General features: G+C 36.3%; 1 protein-coding gene across 1 annotated transcript in view; it reads right to left on the reverse strand.

The window, feature by feature from the left end:
- Positions 1 to 17,763: 17,763 nt before the first annotated feature.
- LOC112969900 (dystrophin) overlaps positions 17,764 to 21,031 on the reverse strand; it is a gene marked incomplete at its 3' end in the record, with an annotated part of 817,409 nt that continues 814,141 nt past the window's right edge. Inside the window, exon 57 of the mRNA XM_026073700.1 lies at positions 17,764 to 17,824. Coding sequence (XP_025929485.1) covers positions 17,764 to 17,824 — 61 coding nt within the window. The remainder of the gene's footprint in view (positions 17,825 to 21,031) is intronic.

A 21,031-nucleotide genomic window follows, 5' to 3' on the forward strand; every position in this document is an offset into this window, starting at 1 on the left:
CTGTCAGAGGGTCGGTCTGGGTCCAAGCCTCTGACACAGCAACTCCAACAGCCGCTGGGGAACGCGCTCTGCGGCATGTCACGACCATACTTGAGGAAGCGTACACCACAGGGAACAGAAACGAAGGTCCCTTCGCGCGTCCCTTCRCGCGTCCCTTCGCGCGGCCTTCTGCGCAAACTGCTGCGCAAACTGCTGCCTCTGTTCGCTGCGCTCTGGGAGCTGCGCTCTAGGCCTGGCTCTTATATAGGCCTCTCCCTAGCACTGACTCACAGGGTCATGAATGMATCAGTAGTGTGCAGGAGAAAAACACTGGTCAAATATGAAGATAGAGAACGCTGCCTGCATTTAGACAGTCTGCAAAGTATTCTAAATTATCTGGTAATATTACAGCAGTATTAAAAGGAAAAGAATAAACACTACCATTAGCAGGCAGTAATTAAAAGAACAAATAAAGCTGAGTGCAGCTATGGTCAGAAAGGTAACCTCTTGGTGTTTTTCATTTATGCCTCTGGTGATAGTTTATGTCAAAACAGCTCAGTTCAGAAGTCCGAAGTTCAAACAAGTATTCAAAAATTGTGGTGAGCCATCAGTAAGAGAGCTCTGGGAATCAGATTTTAACCTCTAATTTAAGGTGATACTTAAAGTGAACTGAAGTGAACTGAAGTACAGGGATAACATTTGCTCTTCAACAACAGGATCCTATTGACCAAAATGCTCGCAGTGGCAGAAATCTGGAAGAAATTTTCTTCTAAAAACTGAAGAAAATTTCAAGATTCCTTTATTCTAAATCACTTGCTCTGTAATTTTATAGGYAGGAAAACAAAATGTATTGTGGGTTTACTATTCTAAACTTTTTTTAAATCCCTGTAATCATTGAAATTTCTAGCTTCCACAACAAAATTTAAATACACTCTGGAAAACAGCTACAAGCCACTTATTTCCATTCTCCAGGGTTTGTAATTAGTGAAGCTGACTATGATTTTTAAGAAGGTTAATATAGGAAACAGAAAGTTGAGGACATTTCATTTCCTTAATTTTACTTCCACAGTACACTCATTAGAAGGGAATTGTGCAACATGTATAGCATATCTGAAATTCATACTTGCAGAACTGCATCAGTCTTCTGTACTTCTAGGGGAAATGCAGAAAAATCTTTAATGAAGAAAGAAGAGCTTCAGTAGCATGAGCGACACTCGTGTTTCGAAAACAAAGTTTAACCACTTTGTGTACGCGAGAAACTAGCCATTTTCTCACATTTTATTTGCCTCTCCACCACTCAGGGGCCTGCCCCTGAATGAACAGAGTCTGGAATGGAAAATATTAACCCCTCACTGATCCTTCTCAGAAATGGCCTCTCAGCCTGAAATCATTACAAACAAATAAGGCTATGAAACCCTTACAATTTAAGTAAATCTAATGATGTTATAGTTCAATGTCTCTGAATAGCTAATAATCTAAAAACATCTCCAAAGTTGATTTAAAAAATACAAGTACTTATCTGATGGTTTTAAGATTCTGTATTGCAAGAAACTATTATTGCAGTCACTCAGATTTATAAAGAAGCTTGCCTGAACAGAATGCTAAGCACTAAACCTTTTAGCTCAGTGCAGACTGAATTATAGATTCAATAAAAATTATTCTGTTTTTAAGATGCTCCACTTCAGCACTGAATTTATCTAAGAAGAAATGGCAAAATTCTGCAAAATACTACAGTTCAGTAAGTATCTTCATTGCAGTAGGAGATGGAAGTCTAAAAGAGAGAAAACAAACTGTTTTACAATGCTGGATCTCCTAGACAGCCTCTGACTAGGAGCAAAAAGGGAACGAGTAAGTCAGCAAAGGTGAAAAACTAACGTGGCTTAGCAAAAAGGTGCTTGTGTAAAAGGAAGAAAATAAGCAGTTGAACAAACGGAAAGATACATAGATGGTTTGAAACCACAGAGTTACGGCAATAACAAGTCAAATGCCATCAGTCAACCCACTGTGGATAGCTTCTTATTTACTTGAGAGCAATTTTTCCTCACGCACGTATGTATTCACCATTTTTAAGGGTTTCCCAGTTCTACAGGTTTGACTAGCCGAGAAATTAATCAATACTACAAGGGCAGATACTAGCAAGACAACCACTGTATGAAAATGTGGCCTGTGTTATTAAAATGCAGGAAAATCTTTCATGGAATGGATTGTACCCCTTGTTTCTGCAACGCATGAAAGTATGTTTACTCATCAAAGAGTCCGCTCTACAAAAATCTGCAAAATTAAATATTTTAAGATGCTGAGGAAAGAAAGAGGTTTCCTCTGCCAAATTAAAACCCAGAGACATAATGCTAGACAAAATGTTAATTTTAATCTGTGGGTGTTACCGACAAGGCAGGATACATCAAATTAAATCTGCAGACCTTCTGCTGACCCCACCCTGCTCATCATCTATTTTCCCTAACATCTCCCCCCTTACTTTCCTTACCCCTTTCTCTCTGTCTACACACAAAATGTTAGTTTTTATAGGCCAAAGACTGCTTCAGCTGTAGCGATTCCACGCCTTTGCGTGACAAGACATATGCTGCAAGGAGCATTTAGGAGATGTGGTGCTAACAGTTTCTAAAAGTGCAAAAATACTGCTACAACAAGCTACCAGTCATGCTCCCAGATGACTATGCCCTCCTTAACTTCCCCCCCAGAATAGCCAGCATCACCTCTTCCAGTCAAGGGCATTTGAGAATAATCTACCTTGATTTCACTTATGTGGAGCATGCTTTTCTTCTCTCCTAGTTCTAAACCAGATGATATTTGAACGCTGTTTCACTAATAATGATGTATGTACTTATATTTCAATTCTTGAGAGAGGGGGAAAAAAAAAGAGTATATAAATAGTGTCATTTAAACACCAAAACAGTGCTGAACAGATGCACACTCCACTTGACGGGGCATTGACCATGTTTCATGGTGCATGTGTCTTTCAGAGAATCTCAACAGAATCCATTACTTAGTACAGATTCTTGAGCACAAGTGACAGACTTCATATAAAACTGTACTGTTGAGCAGCAGGCTGGCAATGAATAAATGTTGCTCAGGAGGTTAGACATACACAGCTGTAGAGATCATGAAATTCAGCCTTGGTCCTGGAAAATAAATGCCTCATAAAACTGGGAAATTCTGGAACAGTAACATCTGAATGAATATAATAATTTTACCTGAAATGTATGGGTTTTGTCCCTTTCTATTCATGAATGACAAAGAAAAATCTTTTTTTGGAAACAAAAGCACAACAAAACATTTCCTGTTGCCCTGAATGCTAATGATAGAAGACTGTTGCTATGGTGATGCTAATTTTAACRCTCTTGCCTATGGACTTTATATGAACTGCCCGTTTTAACTTTTGCAAATGTCATTTACAAAATGAAAACCCATTAATGACTGGCGAGGGCACAATGTTCCACTTTAATTAGAATAATAAGGAATGCTGATGCAGAAAGTACAGGTTTGTGAATTGCTACAAAGCCCACACTGTCAAAATTAATTACCACTGATGAGGATTTTGTTCTAATTTTTTTTTTCAAAGGAAGCTTTTGAATAATACAACCATAGCTTGACTTGGAATTGAAAGCAGACTCTCCTTTTAATATCAAGGTGGAATAAAAAAGTTTCCAAGGCTGACAGTATAGGAAAAGGTATGACAGAGTTTAAAGTGTAAAAGCTAAATGAGTACTGATTTCAGTAATGGCAGAATGTAACTGACAATACTGCTGGGAAAAATAAAATATTTTTCAGAGAAATAACTGCTCAGAAAACCTGTTAAGATTGGGCAAATAGTATTTGTGTTTTTGATGAATTAAAAAACACAAGTTGAAGACAAGTAAATGAGTGGGTGCCAGGATATGATTCTGATTTTGGTTGGTGGGATATTCCTCTGACTTGTTAACTGTCTGCAAAGATTTGGGCTGAGTAGAGGATATTTAGAAAAAACAGCAGATACGGCAGCCGTAATCCCTTTTGTCATGCACCAGGCCCTTGCAAATCGCGAGCACACATTCCTTACAGGAGGGGAAAAATTTGCAACGACTGTTTCTATTTCTGGGGAAATGTCTGATCATATAAAGTAGGTACTATGTTGATACAGGCATTTCAGTGCTGACTGCAATGAAGAAAGCATACTACAATGAAAGGCATCGCAGGCAGCTGCTGAGAGTACATTGTTCAGCCTAATTGTTATTATTAAATATCTCCATTGTAGTACCGCCTAGAGAACCTAATTTGGGGTTGAGATCCATTGTATTGGATGCTGTATTAACAGAAAGGAAACTTGCTTCCTCTTGTAAAGAGCTGAGCTAGTGAAGAATCTGATTTGCCTTTATGCTAAGGCCCCTTTTCAGTGCTAGAGGACTAGAAATGTGACTCGTGTGATGAGGAATAACTGCTAAAACATTTTTCTAAAATCCCATTCATGATAGACTATGTGTTAATGAGTAGTCAGACTATTCCAGCAGCATTAGTAAGAAATTCATTCTCAGTCTATCGGTATGCTTTAGTGTTGGTTTAAAACAGCCTGGCCCATTTTGACATTGACTTGTTGGCTATTGTCAAATTTGTTGTAAAAACAACATAAATATTGTACTGTACTTGCATACAGCTGTGTGTTCAAGATGGCTGGGATTTCTTTGTATTTCAAAAAAGAGAAGTACAGGAGGAAAATACAGATTTGGCTGAGAATGGATGTGACTATGGAGTTTGATTTTATGTGTGAGCCTTTCTTGCTAGAGATGCATTTGATGAGTTTTTTTCCTCTTGCTGTGTGTTACAAGCAGGAGTAACTTGATGACCACTGAATAGCACTCTAATCAATGCCTGTTTCTTCTGTGAGCACCCACCACTCGTCGCGTTGGAGTGTTAACAGCAGGGCCTTATGTTGAAAATGTACATGTCAACAACTGATTATAATTTTTGCAGATGGAGTACACTAATATGCTTGTGCGCTACCACTGAAGGCAGCTGTACATACAGTGATGAAGAGCCACAAGGCAGCTTGTTACTCTTCAAAGTCGATGGGCTCAGGCGTAATTTCTATCTCTGCAATACCTTGTCAAAAGGTTTATCATCTCAGTACAAGAAGGGAGAGAGGGACCCTCCTCTACTCAGTAGTAAAAACTTTGGCAGCTAGCTGCAATTTGGAAGAGCAAGAAGCAAACAGTATTTAACAAATATGGAGCCGATGTGTATTAACATACCAATACTGTAAATTAACTTAGGCAACTTCCCAATGTWGTCAGGCTACAAATGGAGCCTATCTGAAATAGAGGCAGAAAAAAGAATTTGAGATAACTGTCTCCCAGAAAACTGATGTCACTAAAGGTCATGACCAAGACAATTAGCTTTTTATGGTTCAGGCTCCAGGCTCGCCAAACAAGGAACAGGTTTGCTTCATGGTGTCAGCCCCAGCCAGGGCTGATGGACACACACCCCTCCAGAGCTTAAACTAACGGAGCTTGCTGGCATGGGGATTTCTGGAGGATCCAGATCACCTCAGTCCACATCAAGACAAGACAGACCCTTGGGCAGGAAAGGAGATTTTTGTTTTTTAAAATTCTCTCTTAATCCAGATGGACAGTGAGGATGTGAAAAGTATCCACCTTTTGTACAGAGGTACGGTAAAACTGATACAGAGCTAAGTAACCCAGGAGCAACGATGCTCTGGATTGCACTCTGAAATTAGGTGATGGAAGAGCTAAACAAAACAGTGCCACAAAAAATTATGAACTTCATGTCATATATTTTGTCATTCATGGAACAAAAGACTCTGGGCTATTATAATTTATTTTATGAGTACTAAAAATACAGTGAACACAGCATTTTTAATAAGTAATGGCTGAGGCTGAAGCAGATTACTGCTAATCTGAGAGACAGTGCTAAGTAAAGATGTCTTGGAGGAAGGTGCCAATTTTAAACAGAAATCTGAAGAAAAAATATACTTGTTTGATGAAGGAAAAGAAAGTAAAATATTTTAAGGATAAGTGACACTAAATGTTTAAGTAGTCATAAAGTTCACACAGGAGATCAAAGTGGTAGGATAGCTAATGGTGGCAGCAAAAATTGAGTAAAATAGTGGAAATGTCATCAGAAAAACCTAGAGATTTGGAAGGAAACAGATCTATTTTTGTCTTTTTGAGCTTGGGACTTAACAACCATCTATGGGGAATGCTATAAAGAAAACAGGAAAAAAATCAGTAATTAACAAGTTGCTTTTAAAGTCTCAGCGCAACTAAGTCAAATGAAACTCTGAAAGGAGAGGTGTTGGGGTGGCTATCACGATATGCCTGGGATAGAAGACTAAAGACAGTGCTAAGAGAAGGCACGATTAAGACTGTGATGGGCTGAAGGCAGAACTTTGCCAGTAGCAGGACTGATTCTGCAAAGAGAGCATTAGAATGAGGCAAGTGAAAGATACAGAAAAAGTGAATTGTAAATTATTACAAGGCAAACCCTGAAAACAAGCCAAGAGAAGACAAGGAAGGACAGCAGGAAGATGGTTTGTTGAAAGTGGTAGAATGACCTAGAAGAATGTGAATATTGAAAAGATTCTTTGAGTTGGATGACAGGAAATTGTTAGTGACCTTATTAAGAGCTGTTGAAGTGGAGAAAAGGGTACAGAAGCTAGAAAAAACTGGACAGGAAGAAAAACATGGACTGGAAAGAGACACATATTCAAAGAAAAAAAGAGGACAGTACTCTGGATATTGAACAGTGTCAAAAGAGGGATTTGTTTTGTTTTATCAAGGGCAGTCCTGAAGAAAAAGACTGTTATGTAGGGAAAGAAGTGGTGGATAAGCTTCAAAGAAAATTCATCTTTAAAAATCAAAAGACTTAAGTCATTTTTATGTGATAGTGACATCTAAGGAACTGAAGAAGTTAAGCAAATAGACTTGTTCTCTAATATCCAGCTGATATTTGACACTCTAAGTATCATTCTTCCAGTTTCTGGTTTTGAAACATCTTGTCTGCAAATGATCAAGAAGCCTTCAATGATCTCAAAGGAAACTTATTGCAAAGCAAGAATTTCCTCCTTCAAACAAACAATGCTTTTAAACTCTATCTCCCTCACTGTGACAAGTCCTTGCTTTGAGTTGTTACTGCTGCAAGTTAGTACAGCATGAGTTTGAAGGATATGTTTTCCTTTGTTGTGGCAAGAGAACATGGCCTGTCATTGGTTGATTATTCTTTTTCTAATCTGTGTTCACAAAAAATCCATTGAATTTTAAGTTCATTCAATTGGGTAGGTTGGTAAAAGTTTAACTGAGGAATACTTCAAGATAAAGACATCATCTGGAAACAACAAAATTCAGAGCTGTCTAACATGCTTTTCTGTCATCTCTGAAAGTTCTGAATATGCTTGTCACTTAGGGACAGCTTTTCTTTTGCGCTTCACATTGAAGAAAATTATGAAAATGGTGGAGTTTTTTTAACCAAATATGCAGTAACTTAAACTACAAATGCAAGTTCTCTATACCTACAGAAACTATCATTGTGGGTTTTATATATTAAAAAATCTCTTTACAGTTCAGCTACAGATTTTAGTTTTACTTTTAAAGCATTTAATTACAGAATGCATTTTAATGAATTTGACTTAGTATTGTATTACAGAAAACATACTGAATATCAGTATTGCATTGTGCTAGCAAACTTTTAATATTCAATGACTACTATCTTCCTATAGTCAAGAGTCAGAAAAACACAGGAATAAAAATAATTCAGCATCACTGCTATGGCTAAAAGCTGATAAATATACAGAAAAATATTTCATATTAGAACTCAAGCTTCTCATATACTAACGATATTTGAACAGTAAGGCTGGAAACTGCAGTACTTGAAGCTGGTCATAAAATGAAAGTAGACAATTCTTCTAAACACAAAACTAAATGAAATGCAAATTAATGACATGCAAAAGAGAAAACAAAATGTAAGAAAACCTGTCATGAATGTAGGCTTGTTTACTTTAGCATTTCTCTAAGTTTAGCTTTTAATCACATTTATCAAAATCAGCACACGATTTACAGATTCCTGGGATTCTCAGCAAACATGGTTAATGGGAACTTCAGTCAAAGGAATTTGCTTCACTTTTCAAATTGTTCCTTAACTGTTTGGGCAGAGGTAGTCCCAGGAGTAACAGAATGTGTATATGTGCATATAATATATTATTTTAACCTTAAGATTCCTATCAAATTTGCATTTTTAAACCTTCAGAAGTGAAGTTTTAGTTGAGGGAACATTTGCCTATGAGTTTGCTTCATACTGCTATTATGTCAATGGTTATATCTGAAACTAAATCATACACAAATTTCCTTGGGGACATTTACAATCCTCTCTATGGCTGTAATCTGTTTATTGCTACTGCTGCTAGTATCTACCAGTGTTTGCAATGGCTTTAACTTTTTTTTCCCTATGTTTTATAAAGTATGTGTAGGTGTGGTCAACCAATAAAGTTTCAGTTGATGAAGTCCTAAAGCTAAATGCAATTGAGCTGAGTTAAACTGAAGATGAAATAACAGACAAAACCACTGATCTGGGAGGACATACACAGCATTTGATTTTCTAATGAAGGTGCAGTTTTTCTATGTTGCAGTATGTGGTGGAATCCATTAGCTTTTTCTCACATTTTTTACAATGTTAAAATATATACCAATTTGCTTATAGAAACTCTAGGATGGCTGATGCCAGACTGGAAAACGCTGGTGAATGGAAATCCATGATAATTCAAAGAAACAAAGCTTTCTTTAGTCGAATCACCCACGTCACACCCATGTCACACCCACGTCACGTTCGAATCACCCACATCACACCCACCTCACACACACGTCAGTATGTTTTTCAATTAAAATATCTTACTTTTTATTTGCCTACCTGATATTTATTAATTCCACATTTTCAGGTCATAGCAGCAAATACAGATAGAACAAAAATAGTAAATTTCTATTACCCTGTACTCTTTGGCTGAGATCTCATTTATGTTTGATTTTTCCTGCTGCAAAGGTGTAATTATGAATAAATGTGCCCCATTTAAACCTGCATTGCTGTGTGACTAAAATCTTAAAAAAAACATGGTGTTTCATGTTTATGTTACAGTCATGATGTCAGTGTGAAGACATCTGTTCCCAAGGCAAGCACAGTGGTTTTCTAGCTAGCTCTGTAAGTTTTAACTCCATGCCTGTAAACTCTCAAGCATTTTTCAGTATGCTTCATTATTCTTAGGAATTAAGTTTTACTTACTTTACTTTACTTACTTTAATTAAGTTTTTTTTTCTCTAACAATACAGTTTTTAAACAAAAAATGCAGTTCAGTTTGTTAAAAATGAAGCATAGTAAAATATATCTTTGCCTCTCTACTCCTGTATTATCTCTGCAGTAATGAAAAGAGAGTTTCAAAAAGGAGAGATAGAAGAATTGGGTACATACTGAAATTCAAAAGGCAATCTATAATCTATTTATTAKACAACTGTCTAAAGCCATTTTTGTCTACCTGAACACTAAAATAATAGAAGGTTTTCCAGCAGAGGTCTAAATGAACACAAAATACCTGAATGAGACTAAATTATCATGGTTTTAGATATTTAGATTTTTTACAACTTTTATCTACTACATGAAAATACAACTATGAATGTTAATTCCCCCACATCAATTTACCATACAATTTCATTAACATAATGGTGTACATTATAAAGTGTGAAGCATATAAATGAAGTATAAGACTTATACCAATAACTTCTCCACAGATTTACAGCAACCTTCATTTTTAATAACTTCTTGCTGAGTTCAAACATGAGTTTGAACCCTCCCCTCATCCCACCCCCAAATCCCAACCTAACACTTACATATGGCATTGATGCAAAGAAATTTTGGCTTTGTTGGAAAAGAGGAGGGGAGACCTAGACACAGAAGCTGAGTAGCCATTAGTTAGCAAAGTTTTAACTCTTCTACTATACTCAGCAGGCTGTAGATACCATTTGGAGATTGTACTAGGCTGGTTATATAAAGAGTGCTATGTTATAATTGGTCTCTATTGTGTCATACCAAATCTCATTTTCTGAGCTCAAATGCCATGGAAAAAATATGAATGCTAGTCTTATCAAAACCAGCTGGAAGAAAAACAATTCGTTCAGAGATGTGATTTTTTTTTTTTTATGGTTAGTTTTTCTTAAATTATCTAGCCAAAGATTTCCTAATATAAAAATGTRTCTGATGAATACTTGAAATTCAAAGCAAATACATAGCATGCAAGAGGTGGCCAAGCCTATACATCATATTTGAAATTGTAATTTATCTCCTAAAGTTCAACTTTTTAATCAGAAAATGAGAAGTAAGCAAAATGAATATAGATGATTTGATCATTCATAACCTATTGGTTAGAATCTTTACTTAAGTCTAAATGCAGTCTTACTGACATTTATACAGTTCACAGTTAATTCATCACATGTTTTCCCTTTACCTTAGGATCTATAACCCTAAGCATAATATGTATATAAATTAGTTCTCATGATTGAAAAGCTCAAGATAAGGATATCACAGAATTGACATGCAACTCAGAACTGATTGCAACACCTATCTGATAAAAAAATTGAAAGATATCATTGGAAGGGATTCAGTAAAAAGAAAAAGGGGTAAAATAATCCGTAGTTGTGATTCAGTAAGTAAAGACTAAACAGGTCACCCAGGACAAGATATGTGACAAGACAGGTGGAGAATATCCTGAAAAATGGGAACTTACTGAAGTCTACAGGAGAACTGGCATCACAGAAGATCAGAGAAAGAACAAACACAGGAGAGATTTAGCAGCTTCAGTGAGTTCATTTAAAAAAACAAGTCAAATTGGGAAAAAAATCTGACCTCTTCCTGACACCTCTAGGCCACCTAGAGAAACAGAAGCAGCCCAGTGGATACATCCGAATATTACATTCTCCATCTTCTCTCAGTATTGCACTGTGCTAGATGCCRCTACTAGAACATCAAAGTCTATCGAAGATTGTATATCTGTAGCAAATACAGCTGGTGATACAAATTGTAGATGTCCATTATATTTATATTCAGTACTTTTTTCACTGGTATTGAAACATATCTTAAAATGTACCAGTGTTAATTATAGTCCTTATACTAGACCGATAAGATCATGAAGAAGACAAAAAAGGCAGAGTAGGTAAAGAGGGATCAATTTAATTCTGACTCTCTTCTTAGATGGATGAAATTCCTATCATGTGGATTGAGCCCTCGTTAGTTTTCTTATTTTTGGAGCTAGCTGCATCAGAACAGAGTCTGAACCAAGGACAGTACAGACAAGAGGATCTGGCAAATGAAGATATTGCTGTTTTGTCCCCAGTCTTCTGAGGAAACACAGGAATTATGAGACTTCTTGATATAACAAGAATATGCAAAAATATGAGATATTGTTTCCCATTTCCATGAAGATTTCATTGGGCAGTTGTGAGAAGCTCTCTCCTCTTTATCTGTCATCTAAATTAAGTATGTAATTGATCTTTAAAAAAAAGAAAAGTCCAACATGCAAAGCTTTGTTTTTTCCCCTTAATATGTCTAATCTTTTCAAGTTCAAAGCATTCCAGTGGAAGTCAAACATAATTCCTATTTTTGAATCCTGCTCATTAAGCAAAAAAGGTTTAAAATATGGGCTCGAAGTATATGACAATATTTCTTTAACTGTCAGGAGCAGCTGTAAAATCTACTATTTTATGGAAGATCTGACATGTACTATATAAAATAGGACCATATTGCATATATGTCAGTCCATTTCATTAAGAATATATTAGCTATGTTAATTTTTTTATTCTTGATGATATGTAACACAGTCAAACTATATTTAACAACTGAAGTAAAATAGAAAAAGGAAAAATGAAGTAAAAAGTTAAATTCAGGCAAAAATCACATTCAGTTTACAATAAATATAACAATTTCAGCTACAGTAAAAATTAAAATATTTAAGATTATGTAACTATATTCTAGTAATCTATAAATAAATGAGCTCCTGGTACAGTATCAAAAGTTTACTTTTTATATTACTGCCTATGAAAATTACTCTCTTAACCTCAGATAAGGAATACAATGAGTAGCTGGATTTAATGCATTTAAAATGTTGGTACTTTCCTTTTAATTAAGAAAATAGGAAAACTAGATTCCACCTAAAATTCTCTTATGCAGCTCATTATTAAACTGAGCAAACAAGCCAGGAAAGTCAAATGCCTGCCTAAATAGTAACCACATCACTTGCATAGCACATTTCAGGATTTAAACTGCACAAAAATTATCCCTGCATTATTTCTAACTAACTTCCCTGTTATGCTAAACACTGCATACTCTCTATGAAATTTTATACTGAATAAGTTTCATGGCCAAGCTTAAAAAACGTATCATCCACTTAAGTATGATACCAAGACCACTGAGAACAGGACCAAGGCGAAGTGTTCCACAAGTGCTCCAGGAAACTTGCTTTCTGTCTTCTAAAATAAGCACCACCTTACCTACTGTTACGGAAAAAGCATTGAGGATGAAGGCAAGCGCTTTCAGCCAGTTATTGACCCCCTGCTCGAGGCTACAGCCCTTCCCCCCGCCTCTGCACAAACTCGGATACGATAAAATYACTGTCGAGTACTTATAATTCATTTCAAAACAAATTAAATCTCCTCCAGTTACTTCCCGTGTGAGGGCAGTAACCCCCTGCTGACAGATGGTAACTCGCAGCAGGACCACGGTATCTTCCCAGAGCACTCCTGCTCAGTCAGCGAGAACACGGCTGCTTTTAACCTCCATTTCTGTTTGAAAGGCGGTTAAAGGCTCAAGATTTCTCACTTATTTACACTCGGAGTTTAAATTTTAGTAACCAGTTTTGGTAACCAATACTTCACAGTCGTACAAATGATTGATAGAGAAAAACTCTGCACTGGGACAAACCTCTAGAAAATATCAGGTATTTAATTTAGTTTTTTAAGCTAGACAGCATGATAATTTGCATCTCTTAAAGGCAGTATTATATTTTTTTCTTTCCACAAGAATAGTTACAGTTTTGGTATGAAGAATAGTTACAGTTTTGGTATGGAGAGTTCAAAACTGAAAGAGCGGAAGAGATCATAATAGCTATGTTTTTGAGAAGTCAAAATATTACATTTTTGGTACTTGGTAAATAGGTTAACTTCAGCCATATACATGGTTTGCATAGCTTGCTCACAGCTTCACTCACTACATATACATAATCATACATTATTTATGGTTTTCTGTGTCTCTCTCTGCTCTGACAGATATTTCCTACTTGCTTTTGAGTCTCTTACTTATCTACATTCTGCAGAAGAAACAATTAATCCAAGTGATTTTGATTTTACCAGAACAGTGGCTCTTTGCTTTATTTTATCTTAGTAGAATTTAATTCAGATAGATAGATTCATTTACCCTTCCTCTAAGCTGAAAAATAGTAAAAGAATCATGGCTTTAATCTGTTTTCTTTTACAATGAAAACTCTAAACTTAGCTTCTTCTGAGCTGAAATTCTGCATGGCTAAACAACAATTAAAAGTGAGATTAAAAATTAAGACACAAAGAAGTATGCTCATAGAAACTGGCCTGCTCTTCCTGCAGTGAGAAGTATGGAAAGACTGCAGAATCTAAAACTAACAAAAATAGGTGTCAGAAGCTGACAGATTCAATATAAGTGAAATACTCTTATAGGAAACTATAATGTGGAAGAGAGTTAAAAAGCAGAGATGGATATTCCTCACTGTTAGCTCACCGCATAGCTAATTTATACGGATAGTCTCGTATGGATCTTCTCAAGGAGTCTAATCAATGCTTCTGAGAATTCAGCTGTGTCCTCCGCAAGACAAAGTTCACTGAACTGCTATAATCTGGATAAGAAAATAAGCCTGGCTGGGAAACAACTTGGAAGGCTTCCTCTGTGAGAAGTACTGAGATGAAAGAGTATTGTATTCGTGCAGAAGCGTTTTATATCCTTTGAAAGAATGGGCACAGCAAGAGGGTAAGAAGACAGACAGTATTAACTGGCAAGCTGGTTATACAGAGGAAGGATGATGTCAAAGACTAATACAAGTATAGAACTCATAACGACTAAATTTCAGCAATGTATGCCAGATCATGACTACTGTTGTTGGTTTTTTTTTTTTTTTTTTTTTAGAGAAAGCATGTTGCAGGCTTCAGTCCAACTCCTCCTTTTTACTCCAAGGCAAGAGGGATCTCTTAGCACTGTGTAATAGGCCGGCTCTTTGCTGAGCACGGGATAAGCCCATACACAAGACATATGCAAACCTGATTCAGAGTAGGGCTGCTTAATGACCCCTTGTGCCCCAGGAGGATGCTCAGAGAAGAGGAAATGGGTCTGTGCAGGATGACCGAATGCTTCTTCTGGGGCTGCAAAATCCACACGAGCCATTTGATTCTGCTGTAACTGCTTTGGAGCAGCTTCCCTATCTGTTTGATTTAAGGAACAGAGTGTGTCTGTGTGTGTCTGTGTGTGCGCGCACATGTCAGTGTGCATGTGTATGCATGAGATCACTCTTCTCACAGGGTCTGTATTTTTCTTGCATACAAGCTCTTTACTTCAGTTCTGCAAAGATTTGATTTAACCCCAAATTACAGTGTTAAAATCTACGGCCTTCTACTTCATTATCTGTCTTTTTTAGAATTTAAGACATTTTCATCTGTGTTCTTTTGATATGTACTCAGTAGTCTTTGTGTTTTGCTTTTTTTTTATTTGCTTTCAGATTTCTTATGTACAGTAGTTGCCTGTTGCTTCCTAAAAAATTAAGAAATTTAAACGAATAGTTAAAACAGTAGCAAAGAGTATAGACATATCTCTGCCTGCTTCTGTGTTTCCATTTTCCAGGCCACATTGCAATAAGGCCTCAAAGATCATGGCCTCAAAGAACAGGACTGATTAAACAGAAAAGTATTTTTCATTTTCCCTCTCCCTTTTTAATCTAATGAAACCTTTTAATCCTTTATTAGACACAAAAAGTATACCAAGAGGAAAAGAAAGATCAGAAAGAAAAGGGTTGGATAGAATGTGTTTTTGAACAATTTTACACGTTTTAATTCAGAGGCAAAAGAGAGTTGTTTTTTTTCTCCTCAATAGCACCTCATACACTGGGCAAGTGTTCAGCAGGCAGACAGGAATGTCCACTTGCTACTTTGGAAGCCAAGACACTTCTGATATCCTGCAACACAAAAATATGATTTCTCAATTCATCGGGGAAGTGAGTAGGTGAGCCTGAACTGTTGGCCTAGCTTGTCATTTCCATAAGGAACCAAACACATACAAAAGTAGAATAAATCCTACCAGAATGCAGCAGCTGGTGCAAGGCCATTACACTGCAATTTTCATGAGGCTGACAGTAGGCCAAGAAACTACAAAATGGCAGAGACGCGGAAGAGCAGTTGAAACAGGCTGTACACTGCTGATAATTATTTTTTCAGTGGCAATGACGCCTGCACCAATATAATCTGAAAAAAGTGCTGGCATGAATAACTTCAAGAAAGAATTGTGGAAATACAGGCTTTAGAGGCAACTAGTTGCTACAGATTAATCAGCTGTATAAAAATGAAATATTAACCAGGAAAATCAAAAGGCTTGAAGCTACCTAGCGGTAAGTAAATATTGCTCTTGAGGATTTAGTATTAAGTACTGCCTGATTTATGGGCTTATAAAATGCTGTTTCATTGCAAATGTGAAAATGATGAGATAAAACACTTAAACATCACAAGAAAACCAGATAAAATGAAAAACAATAAACTGTGTGGCAAATCTGGTTAACAAAGGAGGCTAGCACCAATATTCTACATTGATGATAGAAAGGAAAATTATAGACACATTAAGAAAATGCTGTCTGTAGCTGCTCAGTCTTCATGGCAGCTCTTTTAGAGAATTAATGATTTATAGAAGAGTAATATTTCAAAGAATAATGAAAATATGGTATGTTTTAAAACTGAAATGGTACAGAAAACAAGCAATTCAGTTGTGTGTTAATATGAAATAAGAGTGATTAGAATGAAGGAAAATAAAAATGACTGAAGAGACCTGGAGAAGGGAATAGATGTAAAAACTTACTAAGATTCATAAAAACTTTAAATATTTGTTTTACATCTCAAAGACAGCAAGCTTTTGTATAAAACATGTAACTGAATTAAACTTTAATTATTAATTAAAATAGTACTCTTACAACTCCTTATGGCTATTAAGATATTTGCTAAGTGAACAGAATAAAACAAATGCATTCCTTTGGATTTGCAAATGGCCTGGAACAAAAGATGAAATGCAAAGTTGACACCAAAAACTAATAAGGAAGAAGCAAGGGCACCACCCATCATTTTAGAATAACGGGTCAACTTACCCACCGCTGCCGGATGCAACTAGCACAGAATGAAGTGGGAAGCATGGCATGAAATGGAGCTTGCGCCTATATGGAGAATTGCCAAGGCTTCTCCCACGATAATGGCAAGCCATGTCATGGGAAAGAGAAAAGGAGGTGTCTTTCCCCTAGTCATAGTACCATAAACTGTTTCTCATATACCAGAGCCTCAAGTTGCTTTCAGTCATTTGCCTCCTCCACAGATTTCCCTTTCTCCTCCTCCTTGAAAGAGCTTTCCAGCTTCCTTACGGCAGTTTCATTATTCATAGCCAAATACAAAAATTGGAAAAATTACAAATTTAAGGCAACGGTAAAGCAACTTAAACCAGGTGTAACTATAGCACTGTATTGTACTACAGACTGCTAGTTTTCTTCATGTTTAACTCAATAAATTGTTCATTCTGAAGCTGCTGTAACAGTGCCACTAAGCTGCAAAAATTGCAGCTGAATTGCCACTGCAACCACATGGCTTGAGTGCCCCTGGTTGAGTTTGCAAAGTGTACTGGGAGTATAAAAAGAGCAATCATGTGAATATGTCTATTAAAAGACTCTTGAGTTTCAGTTATTTGCACTACAGTCTTTATCACACGTATTGCATCACCTGTTTCTCCAGGAAGTTATGTATAAATAATTCATGGCACATGTTGCAAATAAAGATCTACAGCAAGAGGAAAAAATGTATTAAAACTTCATTCTCTGTTACTATGTGGTGGGTCTGCTTAGGATACTAGAAGCAGGTGCATCCAAGGTTGTTTTTTTTTTTTTTAATTTCCTCTCATTTGTTAAGCATACATCTCTCTTAAAACAAACTAGTTTACTTTGGGAACGAAAGTCCAAAGGAACTTACAGTCTATAGGGATTAATTTGTCCCTTGTTGTTCCTCAGCAACAGATTTTGCTACGTACACTCCCTACAGGAACTCATTGTATAAAGGATGTGCATTGAGAGGTGAAAACAACAGTGCATCACATTCACAGCTGCAACGTGTCTTTGTTTTTAAGCACCAGGCAGTTTACCAAAATTCTGAACTTTTTTCAGTTTTGCAAATCTTGCCATACACACTCTTGAGTGGACAATGGAACAGATTCAGATATAATCCAGACACCCCAAGGCTTTACTTCGGTTTGCAGGTGACTGCTACAGTGGCATAAAACCAATCAACTTTCTCGCAAATCAGTGCATCCTGCTGTGCTTTTAAATAACCTGCCATGCTTTTTTTCTGTGACATTTATTGCACATTTCACTCCTCTTGCTCTTCCCATTTAGACAACATAGGAATAGGTCCAGACAATCTAAGAAAATTACCAACCATCCACTTTAATTACAACTGTAAATAAYTGGAATGAATTACTATCGATACTCACTTGATATAGTATGGCACTTTGTTTGGTGAGATCGCCCTCTCCCAGGGGCCTTGGACAGAAGCTGTTAACAACAAACAAACAAATAAATAAATAACTGCACACATACATTCATACATACAAGCATCCCTAGAAGAGAAACATGGAGGTCAAGTTCAAAGCAAACACGAGAGACAACATTAATCTCTGGCATTACAATTTTACACTTGGCCACGCTGATACAGGCCTGTTTGCTCAGTTGCCCATGAAGGCAGGAAGGATTAACCTGCTGTTCTGAAATTTCTGTCCTAAGCTGAGTGAAATTGAACTCATTCAGCTGCAAAGATAAATGCAAAAAACTCCTCGACTACTAAACTTGAAGGACAGATAAGAAGCAGAACAAGCAACCTATCTTTCTGGTGTGTTCTTTTATAGGGTTCCTCCCGCTAATGTGTTTGACCAGGTTTTCTTCAATTTCTTTCCTTGTTTGATCAGCCTTTTTCATCCTTCTAAGAATGAAATTACACTCTTGTTTACATTTTGAGTGAAGCTATAAAATGAGATGACAGCCCAGAAAGCTGTTTGTTCACTTGTTTATTTGTTTCAAATAGAGAAAATTTTCATTTTTATTTCCACCAATATGAATTGTTTTATTGATTTCCAGTAACAGCAAATCATGGAGAAAATATCAGTGTGATCACAAAAAAACATTAAAATAGAGAGGGTATGACACTACTCACTCTTGACTATCACAGTGTTAAATGTTAACATCAACTTACAATGTATTGAAAATCTTTTGTAACAAAATTTTACATAAAATGCATTGTAGGCAAAACAATTTCAAATACTGCGAATTTATCAGAGGTAGAGCTATCTTATACTCCAGGCCATAATCAGAAAACTAAGTTTTTATTTAGAGTTTGTTATCTTTCAAGGACAATAGGATCAAGAATTTTCTTTCTTTAATATAGTCATTTCTTATATTGGAAGAGGAAGCTGGAAAAAAATGACTGTTTGCTTCATCCAGTGTAACCCTTCTTTTTAATGACCCCTGCTGTTCACAGTGGAAAATAATTTTTACCTAGACTCAAGGAACAGTTAGCTGTTTGGCTCATCTGGTGCAGAGTATTTTCTTTCTCTCTCTCATACAAAATATAGGCTTTAAAAATGCCACTCCCAAGCTGCAGGTGCTTTAAGAAAGTCAACAAATCATGATATATACAAATAAAAGTAACCAATATCTGCATTTCTTACAATTTGTGCCAGAACTGGTACAATTTGGACCAGATTCACAGAAGTCAATCTGCAGAAGGAAATTTCCTGTTCGTCTATTGCTCCCATCTGGGAATGCAGACAACAAGAGTTGGAGGAAAGGCATGAAACATGTTTAGAAAAATAGCTATATCAGCGCTCTTTATTTTGGTAGACTTGCATACACCTGGACTCTGAAGAAAGACTGGAAGGAGGCTAGGGTCCCACCCAGAGAAAGGAAATCAAATAGCAGCAGTGGAGTAAGTCGGAGCCATTCTAGATAGCTAACAATGTTAGCTCCCATGGAAAAATAGCACACTGTAATGCCGTTGAAGACTGCATCGTAACCCATATATACAAAGCACAGAATGGTATTTTTTCAAATACAAATATTCAAGTATACGCATAAGTTATACATGATAAAATATCTCTTCTTGGGACAGGGACTGCCATTTTGTTCTGTGTTCATACATTGTATAGCTGAACAACTATGAAGACTAAGGTTGCCATGCATTAAGTTGTTGTTCTTTTTGGTAGCGCTAGCTGTAAGTGTAAGACGCACAACTTCTCAGTTTCTGAGCACTACATATAGCTTCAAAAGATGTAAAGATGTAATCTGTTACATAATTTATACAAATGCAAAAAGTATTAAAAATAGCATATCAGGCAATGTTTTGACGTTAACTGCAACAAAACAACAAAGCATGTCCTCCTCTTTGCTGCAGTTTAAGTAATGTCTCATATAAAGTTCTTATCCATGATGCTTAATTATTCTGTCTACTGGTGAGAACATAAACTGGTGTAGATGTAATTTTGATGCCTGATCCAATATTCTCCATGGTCTAAAAGGGGACAGGAAACTGAAGCCAAGGAGTTAGATATAGGTTACAATTTCATTTTACGCTCAGTGGCTCAGTACTTTCTTTTTATGCTGTTATTAAATAATACTAAGCTGTGTGCTAATATGTGGTTCATCAGATATTTTTAAAAGACCCACACAGTGGCAATGATAAGGTTCCTTACTCCTAGGAACTGGTATTATCTGAGGACTGATTTGAATAGGACCATACTAAGTTAAAATTTTCTAAAATAAAATCTCTCTCAGTATTAACTAAAAATGGACCTTCTTTCATAGCTCTCTCCCAAATAATCATTAATATTCCTAAAGAGAATACCACCAAGCTACAGTTCTTACACTTTAAGATTTGTTTTTAATTAAAAAACTAAAGGACAGAATAGGTTGTTGCATATTTTTCAGAAGGTATATCTTTTTTCCTTTGCTCCTGAATTAATACAGGTAAGAGCTCTGCAGTCATAACTTATCGCAGAGTCTCACATATGATAGTGTTCTTGATATATTAAAAGAGGAAGAAATACTTTGCTTTCATGAGAACTAAGTGCTTTAGAAATAACACACAGTTCTGTGATGTTCTGCATAATTGGATTTAGTGTTCCTTCAAGAGATTGTTGTGAAACTGTCTATAATACACTTTTTGCTTTCCTGGATGATTCTAGCCTTGCATAAATTTGAGTTGATGAAATATGCTGTACTTTTTACAGCTATGCAAAGAGAATAATCATTTCATTTCTGGCCTAAGTCCAAAAGCTGAGAACAGCTGTTTCTTATCTCTGGTTACCAGAGGTTTACTACCCATTACAAATCTAGTGCAGGTAATGGACATATATCTTTAATTCCTGCTAAGACCATTTGAGTAGTCCATCAAAGGAGTTTTTCTGGCAAAGACTTTTTTATATGACACTGTAGTATCCCTGTGTGCTCCAGCACTCAAGAAGCAGACGTTTTCCTATTTGTAAAGTGTAATTCAAAAGTGCTTTATTGCTCTAGCTTGCACAGTGTAAGAATCCATTATCATACACCCAGCCACTTGCAATGTTGTCTACTGAAATTAAATACTACAACAAAATATGGGGCATTTTAAGAGTGAATTTAAATTTCCCTGCACTCTGTTTGCTTTGCTATAAATTTTAATGGTTACTTAATTTGGGAGTTTTATTTTTTTCTGTTGGTGTGCTAACATCT

Source organism: Apteryx rowi, unplaced genomic scaffold, assembly GCF_003343035.1.
Source record: "Apteryx rowi isolate R43461 unplaced genomic scaffold, aptRow1 scaffold_373, whole genome shotgun sequence".
NCBI lineage: Eukaryota > Metazoa > Chordata > Aves > Apterygiformes > Apterygidae > Apteryx > Apteryx rowi.